Source organism: Martes martes (assembly GCF_963455335.1).
Source record: "Martes martes genome assembly, chromosome: 6".
NCBI lineage: Eukaryota > Metazoa > Chordata > Mammalia > Carnivora > Mustelidae > Martes > Martes martes.
In genome coordinates, this window is record NC_137893.1 from 89,233,176 (window position 1) to 89,254,183 (window position 21,008).

At 58.1% G+C, this 21,008-nt stretch overlaps 1 protein-coding gene across 1 annotated transcript in view; it reads left to right on the forward strand.

The window, feature by feature from the left end:
- Window positions 1-212: 212 nt before the first annotated feature.
- Window positions 213-21,008, forward strand: part of TTBK1 (tau tubulin kinase 1) — a 37,647-nt gene continuing 16,851 nt past the window's right edge. The window contains exons 1-12 of the mRNA XM_080806515.1: window positions 213-335; window positions 5,389-5,536; window positions 5,783-5,856; window positions 6,029-6,169; window positions 6,964-7,068; window positions 7,491-7,556; window positions 8,019-8,111; window positions 8,197-8,322; window positions 9,626-9,780; window positions 10,684-10,915; window positions 11,168-11,346; window positions 13,987-14,548. Of these exons, the coding sequence (XP_080662641.1) occupies window positions 228-335; window positions 5,389-5,536; window positions 5,783-5,856; window positions 6,029-6,169; window positions 6,964-7,068; window positions 7,491-7,556; window positions 8,019-8,111; window positions 8,197-8,322; window positions 9,626-9,780; window positions 10,684-10,915; window positions 11,168-11,346; window positions 13,987-14,548 (1,989 nt within the window). The 5' untranslated portion in view covers window positions 213-227. The remainder of the gene's footprint in view (window positions 336-5,388; window positions 5,537-5,782; window positions 5,857-6,028; window positions 6,170-6,963; window positions 7,069-7,490; window positions 7,557-8,018; window positions 8,112-8,196; window positions 8,323-9,625; window positions 9,781-10,683; window positions 10,916-11,167; window positions 11,347-13,986; window positions 14,549-21,008) is intronic.

The window sequence follows — 21,008 nt, forward strand, 5'->3', positions numbered from 1 at the left end:
ACCAGGGCGTTTACACAGTGCTTCCCCCAGTAACCCCTGGAGCATCTGCCCAGCGGGCCCGGGGAGGATGCCTGCCAGGAGAATGGCGCTCCCCTCCTCCCCTTCCTCCGTATCTGCAGGAGGGTCCTGGGTCCTTTGCTTGCCCCACTCACGGCCCCTCCCCACTCCCCCAGGTAGATGGCCCCCCCAGGGCAGGCCCTGCGGACACCCCTCCCTCCGGCTGGCGGATGCAGTGCCTAGCGGCTGCTCTTAAGGACGAAACCAACATGAGTGGGGGAGGGGAGCAGGCCGACATACTGCCGGCCAACTACGTGGTCAAGGATCGCTGGAAGGTGGTGAGTGACCCGGCGGGGCCAAGGGAGGGGTGGGGAGAGGAGGGGAGGAGAGGAGCAGAGAGGACCAGAGACCTGTTAAAACAGTTGCCCCCAACTCCTCTCCCCTAAGAGGGAGGTGCCCCCAAGTTCATCTGCATACTGCTTGAGGTCACTATTTTGGCGTACACTTGTGGACAATCGCTTTCTCCCAGCGCCCTCTCTCACCCCTTTCCCTGCTGGGTCACGTTGCTCGGGCCCAGCCTGAAACAACTCCTGGTTGGACGTCGGAGCAGGAGCTGCAGAGCTCTGTGGGGGAGGCGGGCGAGGTGGGGGAGGGGGCTCTTTCGTTGCCGGGCCTGGGAGAAGGGCAGTGAGTGAGCATGTGTCCCTCCGCTTCCGCAGAGGACGGAAAGGCCTGACTTCGGGGAAAGAGGCCCTGCGGGCTGCTCCCACCGCAGCCGCACTCCATCTTCTCCTTCCACCCTCCTCCCTTCACTGGTTCCTGCGGCAGGTGCAAGACGCCGAGACTCCATGTCCCAGCGTGCCTTGCTCGTCCAGCCCAGGACTTCGGGCTGTTCGGCCTGCTGGGAGTTGTAGTCCGAGCCTCCTCGGGGTTCGGGCCTGGACGGGAGGGGGACCTGTGAGGGGTTGGGGGAAAGGCAGTGTCTGGGGAGTGGGACCTATCGTGAATCAATCCCTGTCCACCCCCTTTTCCTTCTGTCGCTTAAGAACTCTCTGTTGTCCTCTTATTATTGCGGGGGCAGGATGGTGTAGGGCTGATTGCAGGGTGATGTTGTGTGAGCTTGTGGGGATCCTGGAGGAGAGGAGGGAGAAGAGAGCAGTCCTACACTGAGGCTCTGTGTGGGGGTGTGTGGGAGTTGAGGGGAGAGGCTCAGCTCACCTGGGCTGCAAGGTTGAGGAGAGAGTGGGACCTGGGTGCTAGCTGGTATCCATGGCAACAACCACCCCTCCAGCAGGTTCCCTAAAGGCCCAGGGATAGGGGCAAAGGTGGCAGTGTTGTCTGAGATGTCTGAATCTCTGGGACTGGGAGAGGTGGTGGCACTTGGAGGGCCAGAGAGCTGAGGGAAGGGGCCATTTAAGTCCCAGAGAGGACTTCCTGAGAGGGAGAGTGACAGGACAGAAATTGGGGAGGAGGAGCCAGGGCAGTGATCAAGGGAATGAGGGTCTGGCAGAATGAGGAGTGTTCCTTCAAAAACACTCTGGGTCCCCTGACAGGAGAGCTTAGTTTCTGACAGATTAGAGGCAGAAGGACATTTGCCCTGGAGAGGTGAGAAAGAGATGGTGTTCACACCATACTGAGTTTGGATTAGAACTTTTTACTGCTTTTTGAGGGAGGGGGTGGGAGATGAGTAGGGAGAGAAATGGCGGTGGGGGAGGGGTTGTTGGGGGAAAGGGAAAGTGTTTAATCTCTGCCAGGCTGACATCTCTTAACCATCACTCCTTCCCTGGCTCCTGGAGAGGTAGAGAGGGTGGGGTACCAGATGCCTCCCCTCAGCCATCTCCCTGTGAGGGGCGGGGGACAGAGACAGGAGGCAGAGCTCAGGAACTGAAGAGAAAATGAACCAGCCAGGATGAAGGGAGGGGTGGTGGCACTAGTTGGAGTATTTACAAATAAGAACCTTTGACCCTTCTTGAGGGGTGCTTCTCAGAATCAGAATAGAAAACACCACCACCACTAATAAAAACAGCATTCGTTTTGAGCACTTATAGTTTCCAGACACTGTGCAAAATGCCTTACCTACATTATTTCACCAAACAATGGAATAGATATTATTACCCCCTTTTCACAGGTGTGGAAACAGGTACAGAGAATGACTCACCTCCCACGTTCTCAGGACGGCTGGGTGGAACCAGGTCTATCTGACGGCTGGGTCACCGGCCACTAAGCGGTACTGCTTTCCAAGCATTAGCCCACCCAAGAATCAAGAGAACAGAGATGAAGGAGTCTTTGTGACCAGTTCTAGAATAACTTTTTCATTTTACAGAGGAGGAAACGTGGAGGAAAAAACTTAAGAAACTCACTCCAGGTGACCCAGAGCTGGGCCAAGAAACCAGATTTCCCTTTTCCTAAGTGAATGATGGTCTTATTTATCATATTTGCCCTTCAGTAGCCCTCCTTTGACAGGGGACGGGATCCTGAAAAAAATTAGGAGGGAAGGAATAGGGTCTGACAAAAAGAGGTTAAGAGAACATTCTGGTTACCTGGCTTGGACAGGGCTGCATTATGACTTTCATGGGCCCTGGGAGCTTTTGCCTTCACGGACCCCTTTCTCTCTAATAAAGTACTAAAAGCTATATTTTATGACTGCATTGGTATAAAGAGGAATGAATTAACATAATATATTAAAATGTTTTGATCCAGGAGGTCATTTGTTTTCCTTGTGATTTAAAAATATTGAAACATTTTTATGGCCCCCTAAAAGTATTATGGGCCACTGTGCCTGCTATGCCCGATGGGTGAGTGGCGTCTGTAGGGCCTGGGGAGGAGGGGTGTTAGGTGAGTGGGTGGGTGCAGACCCCCAGCTTGCTGCCTCAGGGAGGTTCGGTAATGGGTGTGGCAGGGTATGGAGGGGGTTAAGGGAGGAGAAACAGCTTCTGTTTGGAAGTGAAGATGACAGAGAAATACCATTGGCCACCCTCGGAAATTGGGGAGCAGCTATTGGAAATGTCTTGGTGCCCTGAGCCCTCCTTACCACCTCTTAGGAGGGTTTCGGAGCTTGGCAGATTCGGGCTTGAATCTCAGCACTCACACCTTTAAGCCCTGTGCTGTCACCAGTTGCTGTGAGATTGTGGTTAAGAGTGTGGGCTCTGAATCAGAGTGCCTGGGTTTAAGGGAAACTTGGTGTTGCTGCTTACTAGCAAGTGTGACCTGGGGCAGAGTACTTAATTCCCTGCGCCTTAGTTTTCCTTCTGTGCAAAATGGTGACCCTTATGACCTTCTGCACCTGTGTTGTCAGGAACCTTAGGGGATGAGCTGAGATGATGTCTGTGAGTCTGGAGCACAGAACCCGAGATGGGGCTTTTGTTCTCTCCCTTGCCCCCTTTCTTTTATGCTGGCACACAACAAACCATAAAGGATTCTAGAAGATACTAGACTCTCCCCTGAGTTTAAAGTTCCCCAGAGGGAGACATGCCCTTTCTTCCCTTGAGTCTGCATCTATCGCCTCTGGATTCTGAAATTCTTCGAGGAGGGGCGCCTGGGTGGCTCTGTTGGTTAAGTGTCTGTCTTTGGCTCAGGTCATGATCCCAGGGCCCTGGCATCATTGCCCCCCTCCCCCCCAAAATTGGGCTCCCTGCTCAGCAGGCGGCCTGCTTCTACCTCTCCAGCTCCCCCAGCTTGTGCTCTCTCCTTCTTTCTCTGTCAAATAAATAAATAAGTCTTTAAAAAAAATTTTTTTAAATGAAATTCTTCTAGGAGGGGCGCCTGGGTGGCTCAGTGGGTTAAGCCTCTGCCTTCGGCTCAGGTCATGATCTCAGGGTTCTGGGATCGAGTCCCACATCGGGCTCTCTGCTCGGCGGGGAGCCTGCTTCCTCCTCTCTCTCTGCTTGCCTCTGCCTACTTGTGATATCTCTCTGTCAAATAAATAAATAAAATCTTTAAAAAAAAAAAAGAAATTCTTCTAGGAGTCTGACTTAACTTTTGTCTCAAGTACAGAGAGACTCTGGTTTCACATTGTCTTTCCTCCTTTCTCTTTCCCTGTCTCCTTCCTGGGCACAAGAGCCTTCAGGACACAGCCAGAGGTGCACTTCTGTCTAAATCTTCCTTTCATCCTCTGTCTCTTCCTGGAGTGGTGTCAGCTGTCACCCGCTGGGAGCTCCCAGCCCTGGGCTCTGGCCTGCCCCCTTCCCCAATCCATCCCCATGCTTCAGCCACCATTAAACATTTAATGGGACCTGAGTGCTGAAGAAGTGCTAAGGGGCGGGCTTAGAGATGCATGGGGCTCAGAGTCCCTTTACAGGCTGGCTGATCAGAGCAGCCTCCGCCCAATCGCCAGCGCGCCCAGCTGTGCTGGTGAGTTAACAAGCCAACGGGAGGCGAGTGAGCTTTCTGGAAGATGTTCAGCGAGGGCAGGCCACCCGTGAGGTGAGCCGTACATCTTTTTTAACCAACTGAGTCCGGGCTTAGAACTCAGCGTCTTTTCCTTGTCCCTCATCATTGCCAGCAGCACACTCACGGCGCCTCTGACTTGAAATGATTTTAATCCCTCCCCATCACTCAGCTTTGCTCATCTCCCCTGGCTGGCTCTTCCTCCAACTCAGTTCTACCCTCTGCCTTTTCTCACTGCCTGCCCTGGGACGCTGGAGGAGGAGGGCCTAGAGGGTCAGGTCTGTACCGCCTCGCCCCCTGGGGGGGAATAGACGGACTCTCCAAACCTGCATTCCCACCAGGGTCCCCGCACGCGCCCCTGGCCCCCAGAGGAGGCTCACCCTGGTTTAGGGCATCTGACTAGGGGTCTAGTCAGTGAGCTTCAGCAGCAGGCATGGGCAGTGAATACCCTTTGGTGAGAGTCCTCCCCAAATACCCCCTCCCCCCATCACTCTCTCCCTTTAATAACACCTGTACTGCCCACCTGAGGAAGGGCCCGCTTCTCTGGAAGATCCACTTTGAAGCTGGGAGGTTCTGGAAATTCGTTTTCCTTCTGGATGGTGGTGGTTTAGTCTAGTCGAGGAGTACGGGAACGGTGGTATTTCTTGTCCTTCCAGAGAAGAAAAGTTTCACGATGGCCCATGATCTCTTTAGAACCCTACAAGGCTCGTCTCCATGTCTCTATGGAGTAGAGGTCTCATACCCTCTCCCACCTCCCACTCTGACATCTAGCCGTGTGTGTGTGTGTGTGCACGCGCGTGTGCGCACGGATGCCCATGGGCTGAGCTGTCTCTGGCACTAGGAAAGGAGGTGGAGGCCCTGGCGGGTGGGGCAAGGAAGACAGACACAGGGTCCTCCTGTTCAAGGGTAGCCCTACCCCCACCAAGGAAGGGCTAGCAATGGATGGGACGCAGAGCTGCTGAGCCTGATCCCTGTGTTTCCTGTCCTCTTCTTCCATCTATGTAGCTGAAAAAGATCGGAGGCGGGGGCTTTGGTGAGATCTACGAGGCCATGGACCTGCTGACCAGGGAGAATGTGGCCCTCAAGGTGGAGTCAGCCCAGCAGCCCAAGCAGGTTCTCAAGATGGAGGTGGCTGTGCTCAAAAAGCTGCAAGGTGTGGGTCAAGGGCAGGAGGATGGGCAGAGAGGTGAAGGTTGGGATCTGGGGTCTGGGGCTAAGGGAGAGCTGATGGGGGATACGGAGACAGGGCGGAGTCTAAGGGCGGTGGTGGGGAGAGGGGCAGGCAGAGGGAGTGGGAGAAGTCATGGGACCAGGAATCAAGGACTCACTGGAGACCCCTGAGGATTGGAAAGGAGGAAGAAGGGGTGGGAGTTGGGAGACCCCTTTCTGTGTCCCTCAGGGAAAAGCCACGTGTGCAGGTTCATTGGCTGTGGCCGGAATGAGAAGTTTAATTACGTAGTGATGCAGCTCCAGGTGAGTCCCCTTGGGGTCCTCCCTCTACTCTCCCACAAAAGCTTGGGTTGTGACCATGGGCGTGGGGAGTGGGCACAAACCTTTGCGGATGAGGCTGGGCGGAATGTCAAGTGGTGCCTCAGGGAAGGGGGCAGGGCAGCCAAGCCTAGCCAGCCCCCACCACCACCCCCAGGGCCGGAACCTGGCCGACCTGCGCCGCAGCCAACCGCGAGGCACCTTCACGCTGAGCACCACGCTGCGGCTGGGCAAGCAGATCTTGGAGTCCATCGAGGCCATCCACTCCGTGGGCTTCCTGCACCGGGACATCAAGCCGGTGAGGGTTGCCCTCCCTGGCCCCTCCTCCAAAGCGCACCCCCACCACTTCTCCCTCTCCAGGTCCCATGGTTTCTCCTCCAGAGCTGTGGTTGGGGCAGGAATAGCCTCTTCTACCTGTTCCTTCCTCCTGCTCTCTGCCCCAAGCCCTCCTCCTCCTCTCCCCTGCCTGCCAAGAGCACACACCCCTGCCTGTCCCTGGCCCACATCTCTCCTCTATTCTTCTCTTCTTCTCCCTTACCCCTGCCCTGGGTAGTCCTTGAACTTTGAAAGGTGCAGGGGCTGGGGAAGCACGGAGGAATCTAAAGCGAAAGGGACTGAGGGGCTGGGCTTGGTAAGGAATTCCCAGTAGCTGATTGTGTGGCGTCTTGGATCCTGGTGTTGGAAGAACCTCCAATTCAAATAAGGACTGACAACTGAGTCCAGAAAGATTGGCTGAATGGCCCAAGGCCACACAGCAAGAACAATGCAGGTCTGCTGCTGCCTCAGAGCAGGACAGGGTCACTAAGCCACTCGGCCCTGCTGGGGCGTCCCAAGGATTGAGGGCTGGATGCATACCTCGGTTCAACCCCCAGCTGGGTCATCATCTGCTGTGTGATCTTGGAGAAGCCCCATAAGCCCTTTGACCTTGGGGATGCTCAGCTCTCAGATAAGGGGGATCCCACCTGTCTCTCAGATGGGATGTGATGACCTGCGGTCCAAGGTGGTGTTTACACTTAACCATGGTTCTTGGCGCCCCTTGATGTGGGCCGGGTGGGGTTGGAGCCCTGCGGTCACAGCTACTGTCTTCCCCAGTCAAACTTTGCCATGGGCAGGCTGCCCTCCACCTACAGAAAGTGCTACATGTTGGACTTCGGACTGGCACGGCAGTACACCAACACCACGGGGGACGTCCGGCCCGTGAGTACCACTGCTCGCGGGGACCCCCGGCCGCCCCACCTGGCTCCCCGACCCGGGCACCCTTCGCCAATTCTTCCTGCAGCTGCCTAAGTAGGCCCGGCCTGGGATTCAGTAGGAGCAGCACCCAGCTCGGTCTACACTCGGCTCGTCCCCCTGCTCCCGGAGCTCTTGTAGATGCATTAGCCTCACCCTGTGATCCGCACCCTGTGATCTGGCTGCCCACCTGGGTCAGGGATGGACACAGGGGCAATGAGCAGGGTCAGGAGGCGGGGGTAGGACTGGGGTTGATGTGTCAGGCATGGGGGAGGAGGGAGGCAGTCCTGGTTAAAGTAGGCAGAGTTAGGCTTAGTAAGCAGGATGGAGATGCTGCCAAAGTCAGGGGCGGCGGGTGAGGGCCCTGCTATGTGTTCTCCTTTTTGCAGCCCCGGAATGTGGCCGGGTTTCGAGGGACTGTTCGTTATGCCTCAGTCAATGCCCACAAGAACCGGGTGAGTGGCAGAGCTGGGCCTGAGGAGGTGGGGGCAGTGGGGCCCAGGTCAGGGGCGGAGTGTGCAGCTCAGGAAGAGGGACAGACGGGCAGCCATCGCGGTGGGGACAGAAGTATGAGGCAGGGGCTGGGAGCTGCCACACCAGAGACCACGCCTAGAAGAAGGCTCCGCTGCCATCTCCCTGTGACTTCACCTTCGTCCTTGTTTTTGGAGATTCCCTCCTCTCTGCTCACACCATCTACCTAGGGGGAAGAAGCATGGATGGAAGTTTTGATGTTGGGATTCTATGTGTCTTGGAAGGTCAGGGAAAAAGCCATGGTTTCAGGGAGACCTCAGCTCTGCTTGCGGGAATTTGGGTGTCTGACCTCCCTGAGGCCAGGCCCCCTCAGGAAGGGTCAGTCCTAGGGAAAGACCCGAGAGCTGTGGGTGACTCCCCTCACTGCCCCCCCCCGACCCCCCCAGGAGATGGGCCGCCATGATGACCTGTGGTCCCTTTTCTACATGCTGGTGGAGTTTGCAGTGGGCCAGTTGCCCTGGAGGAAGATCAAGGACAAGGTAAGCCCTGTGGGGCTGGGTCTGAGGAGGTTGAGGGGACCTGGGGGCACAGGGGCTCCGTCACCCTGTGCCCTCTTGCCTCCAGGAGCAGGTAGGGATGATCAAGGAGAAGTATGAGCACCGAATGCTGCTGAAGCACATGCCCTCCGAGTTCCACCTCTTCCTGGACCACATCGCCAGCCTCGACTACTTCACCAAGCCTGATTACCAGGTGGGAGCCTGCCACCTGGCCCCCGCATCCCTGGACGTCTCCATGGGGGCGACCATCCCCGGCGGCACCCACACTGCCCGGACCCCACTCCCCTGCTGGCTGAGCCCTGGGCATCTTCCCTGGTCTTCCAACTGCATGACACTGTACTGTGCTCTTGTAAACGGTATTCATAGCTACGAGTTTTCAACAGCTGACCCTCTTCTCGGTACTTTTCATGCATTAACTCATTTAAACTTCAAAACAAGTCTTTGGTGATAATGTGTGTTCCTTATGTGATTATTCTAACACTCAACAATTAATGAAGCCAAATGCTTTCAAATATTTCACACCAGAATTCTGCGTTACCCCCATTTCACAGATGAGGAAACTAGGACCGGATAGCATGGCAGGGTGCAGGGCTGGGCCCAGGCACATCTCCTGACTCCCAGATCCAGAGCTTTTTCCAGGGTGCCGCCATCACACTCCTAGGGGACTCACTTAGATCCTGACAGGAGAGGGGGGATGCATTAGCAGTGTCCTGCCCAGGACCCACAATGTGCCAGGCACAAGTCTCCACACCCCAGAGCACAGCGACAGGCACACAGGGGGCCCTCAGTAAAGTGGGTCCTGCCAGCAGAGAGACCCTGCCCTGCATTCTGGAGAGAGCTAAGTCAGAGTTGGAATGGTCTGTGGGCCTCTGATGGGCTGCGGGTGTCCACCACATCCTGAGCCTGGAGCCCTGGTGGTTGGCACAGATGACTCACTTGAGTAATAGAAGGCCCTTCCCCCCCAGTTCTCCTCCTGGGGTTCCCCAGACCAGACAGCTGCAAGCAAGTGAACATACAGAGTGCTATGCTAGGAACAGAGAGCTGCGGATCAAGGAGTGTGTGGGCGGGGGAATCAGGGAAGGCTTCGCGGAGGAGAGGACGGGTGGGTTAGGCAGTGCCGCTAGAGGCAGCGGTCTGTGCAGAGAGTGACCCCAGGTGGTGGCTTTGGGAAACTACCAGAGCTCCGGGGCTGCTGAGATGGTGGGAACGGCAGACCAGGCTGGGTGGGGATGGTAAGCTGGGTGGGGACGGATCCCAGAGGGTTTGGTGTCCAGCCAGTGGGGCTCAAACCAAGATGGTGATTTGCATGCTGATTTGCATATCATGTGCATGTTTTCATTTAAAATCAATGTGCCCTTCTCCTTCCAGTGCCCCCTCTCAGCCCATCCCTGTCCTGGAAGGTCCCTCTCTTCCCCCTGCAATCCCAGCAACTGCCCCCTCCTCCTGGCTAGCCCCAGGGTCACCTCTCTGTCCTCCCACCACCCCCACCCCTGCAGTTGATCATGTCGGTGTTTGAGAACAGCATGAAGGAACGGGGCATCGCTGAGAACGAGGCCTTTGACTGGGAGAAGGCGGGCACCGATGCCCTCCTGTCCACGAGCACCTCCACTCCACCCCAGCAGAACACCCGGCAGACGGCAGCCATGTTTGGGTGAGTCTTGGGAGGGATGATGGGCCAGTGGGGGGCCAGGACTGTCACCCAGAAAGTCAGCTTTCTCCTCCTCTTCCTACGTGGACACACCTGACTGTCTTTCCTATTCTTGGTGCTCAACCGCTGGGTTCTTGAGCTCCAGGCAGTTCTGCCACCTCTCTACCTTCAATGTGGGGACACTGCGGGTGTTCTCCTTTGGAGTTTTTGACCTTACTGGGGAGTGGGAAGCCCCGAGGGAAATTACCTGAGCCCCACACTTTGTTTCTGTTGTTCACACACATTCCTTTAGGCAACATGTCCTGAGCCTGTGTCCAGGGCTGGTGGGGTCAGAGAAAAAACTTGCAGCCCCTGCCCTCAGAGTGCTCTTGGGTCTGGGGTATTTGTCATGGACTGGTCCGTGATATCTGAGCCCGGAGACCGGCACAAAGACAGAGGCACGGGGCGGGGGGGCGCAACGTGAGGCAGGGCCCCTCACCCTGCCCCAGGGAGGAGCCAGGGAGAGACAGGGGCAGGGCCTCCAGGAAAGAGACTCCTCAGGGCCTGGTGGCACATCGTGGTGCCGCATTCTGCAAAGATACCGCTCGAGGAGTTCCCAAGTGATTCTTCTCTTTAGACCCCTTCCTGGTCTAAACGAGGCCAGCCAGCAAACTGCACTGGAAATCTGGCGGGGCGGGGAAAGTAACAGGTCTCCTAAAATGATAGGGTGACATGGCAGTCACATCTCCCTGCGGCCCCCGGGGCAAGCTTGGTGAGCCGGGGATGGTGAGGGGCCCAGGGACGCCCCCACCCCTGCCAAGGCCTCTCCTGTGCCTGCTCCCGGGATGGCAGTGACCCACGGGGCCTGCGCTGGGAGGAGAGAGAACCCCTGTCAGCCTTGCCCATGGTCCCTCCCGGCCTCTCCAGGGTGGTCAACGTGACGCCGGTTCCCGGGGACCTGCTCCGGGAGAACACTGAGGACGTGCTGCAGGGCGAGCACCTGAGCGACCAGGAGAATGCACCTCCAATCTTGCCTGGGCGGCCCTCTGAGGGGCTAGGTCCCAGCCCCCACCTGGCCCCCCACCCTGGGGGTCCTGAGGCTGAAGTCTGGGAGGAGACGGATGTCAACCGGAACAAACTCCGGATCAACATCGGCAAAGTAACTGCAGCCAGAGAGAAGGACGTGGGTGGCCTTCCCCCGCTCCCACCCTGGTTCCCAGCCCACGGCCCCCTTCCCGTTCCTCCTGTGTGCCCTCTCCCCAGCCATCCGCCCTCGGGCCCTGCCTCCGTGGCCTCGCCCCATGTCAGGATCACCAGCGTCGACCTCCCTCTGTCTCCTTCACCCTGGGAAAAGCACTTGGCCCACAGCCACCCTGTCGGCCCCCGTTCATGGGACTCCCCTCTCCTGCAGACCCCTTGTGTGGTGGAAGAGGAGCAGAGCCGAGGTGTGGGGGTCCCTAGCTCCCCGGTGCGTGCCCCTCCAGACTCACCGACAACCCCAGTCCGTTCTCTTCGCTACCGGAGGGTCAACAGCCCTGAGTCTGAGAGGCTTTCCACAGCGGATGGGCGGGTGGAACTGCATGAGAGAAGGTAGGTCTGGGGCTGGGCGCATGGCCAGGGGTCCCCTGGTCCCTTCAGCCTTCACATGGTTGCTCTGCAGGAAAGAGCAGATGCAGCGTGGAGGTGGGCAGGGACCCTGGGAATGTTGAGGGGGTGTCCTTGGGCTTGGGGTCGACCTTGGTTAGTCAGTGACAAGGCCTGGAGAGGGGGTAGGGGGTACCGAGGTCCCAGCTCACGTCGTCACGAAGGGATGGAGGGGGGAGGCGGGCTGTTGGAGGGGGAGGCTGGGTCCCTGGGCCCAGGAGGAGGCAAGGGGTGAGCCGGTAGGTGGGTGTGCTTCTAGAACCTCTCCTTAGAGACTAATTACTGATGCCTCCAAGCAGCTGACTAGGCTCTTTTCAGCTTTGGGGGAGGGGCCTGGGAGGAGAGACCAGGAAATGGTCCGCTCCAAGAGGCGGTGGATCAAGTTTTAGGGATCGGGGCGCAGGGATCTGAATGTCACGGGGTTACCTGGTTGGTGGGACAGAGAGTTTAGAGCCAAAATGTGAGGGTGGCCCTTGGCCATCAGAGACCAGAGTCAGAACCTCCCTGAGGCCTCTGAGAGATGCCCCCACCCTCGTGTGGCTCTGAGTGGACCTTCACCACACAGCAGGGCTACGGTCTTCTCTGCACCAGAAAAGGGGCCTTTCAGGAGGCTGGATTGCTTCTTCCCATCCACGTGCCTCCTCTTCCCCACCCACGGCCCCTCCTCTGGATTCTGCTCCAAACTGCACCCTGCCTCTGGGGTGGGACACGGTGCCCTTTGCAGTGTGGCAGTGCTCAAGACAGGAGAAGCCTGTGCCAGTCCCTGCGGCAACCCCAGGACAGGGGGACACGGGCCCAGTGCCCAGGTTGCCAACAACCCTCCCACTCACAGTCACACTCACACGGGTTGGCCTCCCTGGGACTGAAGACCACATCTGCATCCATGGTAGCCCAGCCCAGAGGGCTGAGGAAACAAGGAGAGCCAAGGAAGAGCAGTGTGGAAGGGGTGTCAGTGGAGAAGAGAGATGGGAAGGCCCCAAACGGACAGTCCTGAAGAGCAGACTGGATACTTGACCCGGAGTGAACCCTTGTTTCAGGGCTAATGGGAAGAGGAGACGGCTGAGGAGAGACTTTCTGGAAGGGAAGGTTCAGGATTTTGTAGGGCAGGGCAGAGGGTTTGGGTGGGTTCTGGGGCTCTTGGGAGCAGGAAAAAGTACGAAGCCGCTGGGATTGGATGCCCACCTTCCTCCTTTCCTTCACCTCCCTTTCCCCCACCTTCAGCCCCTCTCTTCCTTGGGCGCCCTCTCCTTTATGTCCATCAAAACAAACCATGTGCTCAGGAAAGGAAGCCACATCAGCCATTTTCATGGCAGGCCCTGAATCTCCCCCCTCAGGGATGTGTGTATTTTAAGCCTTATTAAATCAGTAACAATCTCATGGAGAGGAAGGAGGTAAGTCCCACAGACCAGGGCGGAAGGACGTTGAGAAAGCCCCACAGTGGCTCCGAGCTGCACCCCTTTCTGTTACAGGCTCAAGGCTGGGGGAGAATGAAAGTTAGCCCCCTGCCCACAGCCCGAGTGGGAGGGTGTGCACAGCCCAAGGCAGCTAAGCCTCCCTGGATCTCATTGAGGGGGTGCCCTTCCTACAACCAGCAACACCTTCACCTCAGGGCTGGTACCCAGCCCCCTCCTAGGCTGGGAGCCTCTGGAGGTAATGTGAGGTTCCCCGCAGAGTGAAAGAGATGTCCTCCAGCAGGGTCACTGGCCCAGCGTGAAAAGTCAGGTGGGGCCCAGGCCCTGCCAGGGGAGCTCACAGCCTCTGGGGAAGACTGATATGTAAACACACGTGCTCCACTCTGTGGTGAGAGGGGAACACAGCGCTGGGAAGGCACACTTGCCCGGCCCCCAGCAGAGCAGGATGGAAAGGCTCCCCAAGGAGGTGACATCCTTGCGGGGTGGGACAGCAAAGGGTGTGCAGAGAGTGACAGGCGTAATGGCACCGAAGTAAGAGCATGCGGGCAGTTCGGGGAAAAGCCAGTGACAGAGATGAGTCTGCCTTGGAGGATGGTGAACCTGGGACTTGGCCTGGCCACCTGAGTGCCCAACTAAGGAATTTGGACTTTGTTCTCCAGGCTGGGAGCCACTGGAGTTTGTTGGGGGTGGTGACACCAGCTAGGCAGGCCTGGAGGGTGGTGGTAGAAGAAGCTAGAAAAACCATCTGCCCCCTTGAGGGCCAGGTGGGTGCGTTTGCCTTGATGGCAGTGGGAGGGAGCCTCCAACAGGGTATGAGCACCAGACGGGGAACATAGGGTTGGCTTTTGGGAGATTAGGTTTCCTGGGTGGTCCAGAAGACAGCGTTCCTTGGGCACGGGAGCGAGGTTTCATTTTCTGCTTGTTTGTATTCCTGGAAGGCAGTAAGCATCCAAATCCGTGCGTTGAATGAATGAATGAATGAATGAATGGGATCTCTATGGGGAGTGGGGTGGGAGGGGGTTGGTAAGCCAGGTGGTGACCAGGCCTGGCCCTGGGTGACAGAGCTGCTCTGGCCAGTGGGTTCCAGGAGGCACGGTCCACCAGGCCACCTTCTCGAGTCCCTTGGAGAGATGGAGAGGCTGGGCACTGAGCCTCACTCGGGGTGGCTTTGCAGGTCACGGATGGATCTGCCCGGCTCCCCTTCGCGCCAGGCCTGCTCCTCGCAGCCGGCCCAGATGCTGTCAGTGGACACGGGCCACCCCGACCGGCAGGCCAGCGGCCGCATGGACGTGTCAGCCTCCGTGGAACAGGAGGCCCTCAGCAACGCCTTCCGCTCTGTGCCACTGGCCGAGGAGGAGGACTTTGACAGCAAGGAGTGGGTCATCATTGACAAGGAGACGGAGCTCAAGGACTTCCCCCCAGGGGCTGAGCCCAGCACGTCGGGTACCACGGACGAGGAGCCTGAGGAGCTGCGGCCACTGCCTGAGGAGGGCGAGGAGCGGCGGCGGCCAGGGACAGAGCCAACGGTCAGGCCCCGGGGCCGAGGCGTGCACACCCTGGCTGAGGAGGATCCTCGGCAGACTCCATTCCAGCCCCCACCACCCCAGCCGAGCCAGGCAGAAGGCCGGTCAGAGACGTCGCAGCCCCCCACGCCCGGCAGCCCTTCCCACTCGCCACTGCACTCGGGACCCCGCCCTCGACGGAGAGAGTCGGATCCCACGGGCCCGCAGAGACAGGTAAGGTTGGGCTTGCACCCCACTCCCCGCCCCTGGATGCCCACGGTTTTTGCCTGGAGTGTTCCCTGTGGACTCCCCATGGGCTCCTTGGGGGCTGCTGACTAGCACCCACCAGTTGCAGGCTTTGTTGAAGGTAGACAGGTTTAAGGGTCCAAAACCATGCCTGGGGGATGGTCAGAGCTTCCCAGAGGAAGTGCCCTCCATGTTCTGAGTTGAGTCTTGCGAGATGAGCAGCCTCAGCCAGGTGACAAAGCAGGAGAAAGGCCTCTGGGGCCAAGGGGACCACGCGTGCAAAGGCTGGGGGGCGGCAGTCAGAAAGTGCTGCCGTGATGGCATGTTGCAGAACAGGTGAGGCTGCGAGGCAGGTCCCCCAGTCCTGGCCCGGAGGGCCTCAGGGTGAAGCTAAAGGGTTAGGGTTTGATTCTGAAGGCTCGGTGAGCCACCCAAGGCTTTTAAACAGGGGTGTGTCATGATCCCCTCAGTGCTCTTGAATGATCCTTCTGGTTGCTAGGTGAAAACGGATGAAAGGGCCCAGAACTACAAGCAGGAAGGCCCCACGGCAGGCGCCAGCAGGAGAGCGGCCTGGTGGCTTGAACCAGGACCAGGGCTCTGGATGTGGGGCAGGGTGGATGGAACCAAGAGGTGTCGGGGAAAGAACTGAGGGGCTCTGAACGGGGGTGGTTCTTGGCTGGTGCCCAGAGTTCTGTGTGGAAAGCAGTGCCATCACTGAGTGGTTTTGAAGGGAGCATGGCTCCTCAGAGGGGCTAGGGAGAGCCAAGGAGGTGATGCTGGAGGGCTCCAGGGCTGTTCTGTGTTCCAGTCAATCACCCCATGTCAGGGCCCTGCGCCAGGTGGCTCTGGAAAGTGCCAGGGTTCAGGGCCAGGGTCAGATCAATCCACTGCATGCGCCGATTGGGAGGCCTGGCCTGGGAGCACGCAGGAGCCTGGGAGAAGGGCAGCCCCAGGCAGGGCTGTGTTCAGGGCCCACTCCCTTGTCTAGAAAAGAGGGCCTTCGAGCTGAAATCTTCGGGGGTGTGCATCCTCACCATGCTGTGGACTCTGGGAATCTAGGGGCTCAGAAAGTAGAAACTCTGGGCCCCCACCCAGAGTGCTCCTAGCCAACCTGAGTTGGAGGCTCAGGCAGGGCAGGGTGTGGGCCAGCATGACTGGGTTGGGAACCTTGTTCCCACCAGGGCCAGCACTGGAGAGAGAGCAAGATCTGTCTGGCTCCCCTCTCATTTTCTCCTGCATTCATTCATCCATTTGGCAGCGATAGTCTTCCTGAGCACCTCACCTGTCCCGGGCACCAGAGACATCAGAGGTCATGTGCACGCACGGGAAGTTCAGAGTCGAGGAGGGGAGAGTGACAGGGGTGGTGTAGGGTAGAGAGACAGTCCAGAATCAAAGTCAGGAGGCTGAGGCTCTGGACCCGGGCCCTCTGTTTGTCCCTTCCTAGTGATTGCAGGCCAGGTGGGTCTCAGAGAGGGAGGTAAGCTATCTGGGAGGTTTTCCTCACCTTCCGATTCCTCCTGGGTGTGGGGAACAATCCTTGCAGGGGGGATCTGCAGCCAAGGGGGTGAGGGGAGAGAGTTGGGAAGGTGGGTACGGGCCTCTTGTACAGTCTCAGTGTTGGGCTCAGGTCCTGCTGGTGCCATGAGCTGTATGTGTCTGGAGGGCGTGTTCGGTGTTTGCGGGCCTCGGTTTCCCCCCAGCGCACTGCAGCGAAGTTGGTTAGCCTTCTGCCGCTGTGATCGCATGCGCTTCCGTGTTCGCGTAGCTCAGGAGGGCACATGGCTGTGGGTCTGCGCACACAGCGGCGTGTCTATGCAGCATGCCCTGGGTCTGCAGGAGCGCAGAGAACCCCGGAGGCCAGGCTGGGGATGGCAAAGCTGAAGGGCTGGGAACCATCAGAGCAGTAATTCCACTGACGGTAACCAGAGCTGCACTCTCTCAGTGCCTCCCTAGGGCATGTGTGTCTTCCTTCCAATAGTGACGTGATAAGGCAAACCCGCCCTTTAAAAGATAAGGAAACCGAGGCTGGCAAGATGCTGGGTCACCGGGTGGTGGGTGTGGGGGGGCTGTGGGCAGAGGTAGAGCTGCGTGAGTGCTGTCTGAGGCCCATGTGTTTAGGAGAGGAGCAAACACAGGACAGAGAGAGCCCGAGTGCGGGGTGGGGGTGGGGGGCCCTTGTCAGCAGGTGTGCCTTAGGCACAGCAGTGTGCACGGCGGCCTGTGTGTGTGTGTGAGCACATGGCGGGTGGGGTGACATGGTTTACTGAGCGTTTCGGTATAGCCCAGTACTGGCGAAGCAGAGACCTTCCTTGTCAAGGGCAGAGGAGGATGGGGGGGTGGGGGTGGGGCGGGGACTGGCGCATTTGTTCCTTCTTTCTTTGGTCTGGAGGGAGTCCTGATCTTAGATCTCAGGCTACATGGGGGCTCCCAAGCTTGGCTGACCTTAGAATCACCGTTTGCGGACTCCCCACCCTGCCACCTTTCTGCAGGGATCCCCTCCTAGATCTTGCTCTCTCTGCTAAGTGTCTGATGTGTGAACTTCTTCATGACAGTGATCCTTAAAGATAAGAGCCCTTGCACTGCTGTCGTCCCCACCCCACCCCCTCCACTCCACGCCCCTGACCAAGATAATGTGGAACCGGGCATCTGTTGTTCTTTGGTGTGAATGCCATGATGCCTTCAACTTTTTCTTTACATGCTCCTCACCTTCTCCCCCAGGGAACTGAAGGTGCGGATTAGAAGGGGCTAGAGAGCTAGGCAGAGGGGAAGGCAGCGGACAGAGGGTGTGATTTGGGGGAGGGATGTTTGCCATCCTTTGCCGGCTGTCTCTGGCTGATAACACCGCAGGTCAGCGTTCTCTGAGCAGGTGGACATCCGCCTGGCAGCCATGAGAGCATTTCTCTGCCACGTGCCAGGAGGTGTGCTGGGGGCAGGGGGACACAGATGAACAAGGCTCTGCAGTCCTGCCCTTTTGGAGTTCATGATCTAGAGAGGTGGGGTGAGGATGCCAAGGTGTGGACGTGAAGGTTTATTGGCAAGGGCCATAAGGTAGATAACAGAGAACGCTTCTTTGCTAGAATAGGGAGCCTGCCTGGGAAGCAGGGTGGTCTCGCAAAGGCGGTACTTCAGCTGGGCGTGGGGGGTAAGTGAAGGGGCAGGAGCATGCTGGGATCGAGTACCCCCCCCCCGAAGCTGACCAAACTCTGGCTGGGGTGTTAAGCTCAAGCCACGCACATGCGCCGTGGGAGGAACTGTGGGAGGCTGCTGGTATGCCTTTCTTTTGGACAGAGGGCCTCAGGCCCCTAATCCTCAGCGCAGCTGGGACCAGGATCCTATGCTTGGCTAAAAAGAAGGCGAAGGGAAAGCAGGGTGAGGGCAGTGACAGTCCTATCAGAATATTCTCTCTCCTCCTCTCTATTTGGAGGTCTACATTGGGTCCCTCTGCCCCCATTTGACATCCACAAGGGAACACTGAGTGTCCTGGGCCCCCTCCTCTTCAGCTCTCTGGCAGCTGTCCCAAGCCATCCTCAGCACCCCCCTCCCCCCAAAAGCTATTTATACTGGCTTCAGTCACAGGAAGAGCTAGGGGTCAGGGTGGGACAGGTCTGGCGACACCCAAGCCACCATTTCCATCTCCACAGGCCTGAAACACACAGGTCCACTTTCCCTTTTCCCTCTGAGGGTACGAGGGCAGGAGGACACAGACAGGATTCTTCCTGATGTCTGTGTTGTGGCCAAGGCCCTCCCAGCAGCTGCCTTGTGGCTGGGCTGGGAGAGGACAGGGAAAAAGCCACTTTGGAGAAATGGTTTCAGTCTGCTCCTCCCTCTCACCCTCTCTATTCCTCTCCTCATTCTTAAGAGTGACGTAAAGGATAATCAGACAGCTCACATGACATAGCATTTACGCCAGGGCAATCCTAAGTGCTGTGCCTGTCATAACATCTAATCCTTATAACAACCCTATGAGCTGGGAAACATGGTCAGCCCCATTTTACAAGTGAGGAAGCTGAGGCACGAGAAGTGACTTGCTTGTGTTCTTGAGGTAGTAAGCGGTGGAGCTGGGGTGCAGACATGAGTAGCTGGACTCTAGAGTCCTACCGGTCTGCTACATTTTGCTGTGGAGTCCTTGCCATCCCCCCCACCCCGTGATAGGGGCTGAGGGCGTGCAAGGAATGTTCTCCCGACCTCCTGAGGAGTCAGGAAAACAGCTGGGGAGACAGATGGCAGGTAGCAGTTGCAGAAGGGTCTTCCTGCCGGGGAGGATTCCTCAGCCCCGAGGGAACTCTGAACTAGGAAGGGCTAAGGCAGGAAGGCTGCCCCCGGGAGGCGAGTGACCAAGGTCTCTGCAAGGAGACCACGGTGTGAGGAGTGCCAAAGAGGAGGAGGACTGGGAAGGGATTTGGCCGCCAGAGTCTAGGTGCTGGGGCAGAATGGGGCTGCGTGCACGCCCTCCGCCTGCCGGACCCTGCCCGGGACGCCAGCGCCGCAGGGGCTGTGAGCGGTGGGCGGCCCCCCGAGACGGAGCTGTCGAGTCTGTGCCTGACACCTCTTTTCCCTCCACTCTCTTGGTCTCTTTCAGTTGGAGGAGGACAGACTCTCGGGGCACTCCCTCCCGCGGTACAGCCCTCTGCGACGACTGGCGTCCTCCGTGTTCTCCTCCTCCACGCTGGAGACCGAGCATTACCCTCACCCTGGCGGCGGCGGCTCCTCCGGTTCCCTCATTCAGCGCAGCCGCTCGGCGGAGAGCAGCCCCGTGCGGGCGCCCCACCGGCGCCACGCGCCCCTCGCCGCCGGCAACCACAGACTCGTGCCCTCGGTGCTCCGCATCTCGCGGTCCCAGCTGCAGCAGGTGTGGGCCCGCTTCACCCACAAGACCTAGGCTGGGCTCCCCCCCCTCCTGGAGGGGGCAGGTGGGGGGGGGTGGGGAGCAGGCAGAGACCATGGTTCCTTCCCAGGACGCAATAATCACACACTCACATACCCCATCCCACCCCATCATGCAATACAGCCCCCTGTAACGTTGGCCCAAGGTACTGTAGTGACCAACCCCCCTCCCCCACGTCTCCCTTTGCTTGGTGCCAGCCAAATGGTGCAGGGGGAGGTGGGGCTGTCGGTGCAGCTTCAGGAACAGGACAGAGACACTGGGCTGGAACCACCAGTGGGGTCCAGAGTCCGGTGGAAAGCAAGGTATCAGGGAGACAAGGCATGCTGGGTCAGAGTCAGTCTGGCACGGAGGTGATTCTGTTTAATCTGTGATTTCCTGGCATGTCAGGGCCTGGTTTGCCCCCAAGGAGGGTGGCAGAAGACGGACACCCTCCTGGGGTGTGTTTGTCTGTCTGCATGGGGCAAGACATGTGCCCCTGTGTATGAGACGCGGGCCTAGTCAGCCAGGTTTGGGGTTTGGTAGGAAGGGCCTCCATAGTCAGGATGCGGGGGCGGGGGGGAGGGCAGTCCTGTGGCCCAATGGGCCTACCACATGCCACTGTCACAGAGGACAGAGCTCCTGCCTCCCTCATCTGACTGAGGAGGCCTGGAGCTCAGTCCACTCTAGGCTGCCCTTTACCCAAGGGATATATGCCATCAGCCCCTGCTGGATTTGGTGGTTTAGCCCAGCCCCTTAGGATCTGAGGATGGATGACTGGGGGCCTGGCATCTGCCCTTCAGAGCCTTGGGGTGAGGGCACCCATCCTAGAAGCACTGGCAGAGAAGCTAGGTTATTAAGGATGAGGTAGCCCCTGTGAGTTCAGGACAAATCCCAGACAGCAGCAGCCCCACCAGTGTCCCTCTCAGTGAGTGACTCCTTCCTGTAGGTGCTCAGCCGAGCCAGTGGGCCCCCAGGGGGCATGGTTAAGACAGAGAACAGGGTAGGCAGATCTGCCGGGGGATATGCAGATGCAGGGGGTGGGGCGGGTCAGGATGCCAGATCACTATGTCCTTTCTCATCATTTCTCAGCCCCCAACCTGTCACTGCAGGGACCGCCAAGTTTCCTTTTCCTCATTCCTGTCCCTGTCAGCCAGCACCTCTGTTTCCCTAAGCAATGGAGTAGTGGTGAAGAGGGGTGCCAGGAAGGGTAGCCTATACAGAAAGGGAAGGAGAGGTTGAGACCTGAAGGTTTGCAAAATATTTATTGCAGTGAGACCGTATCTGTGTATATGCTTGTGTGCATGCATGAATACTTGTGAGTATGAGTGTCCTTATACATAAGCATTTGTGCATGTGGCAGGCCTGCCATGGATAGATGCTCAGGCTGTGCACTGCACAATTCCAGGGAGTACCGTTTACGTTGACCGCAGTGCGAATGACACCACTGAATTTGCAGTGCCGCAGTCCTATGTGTATGGGTGTGTGTGAAGCTGTACTTGTGTGTGTCAGGGAGTCAGAAAAATATTTGTGCAGTCCTTGGTAGTTTCCTATGTACCTACTCTCATCTTGACTCCTCTCTCTACT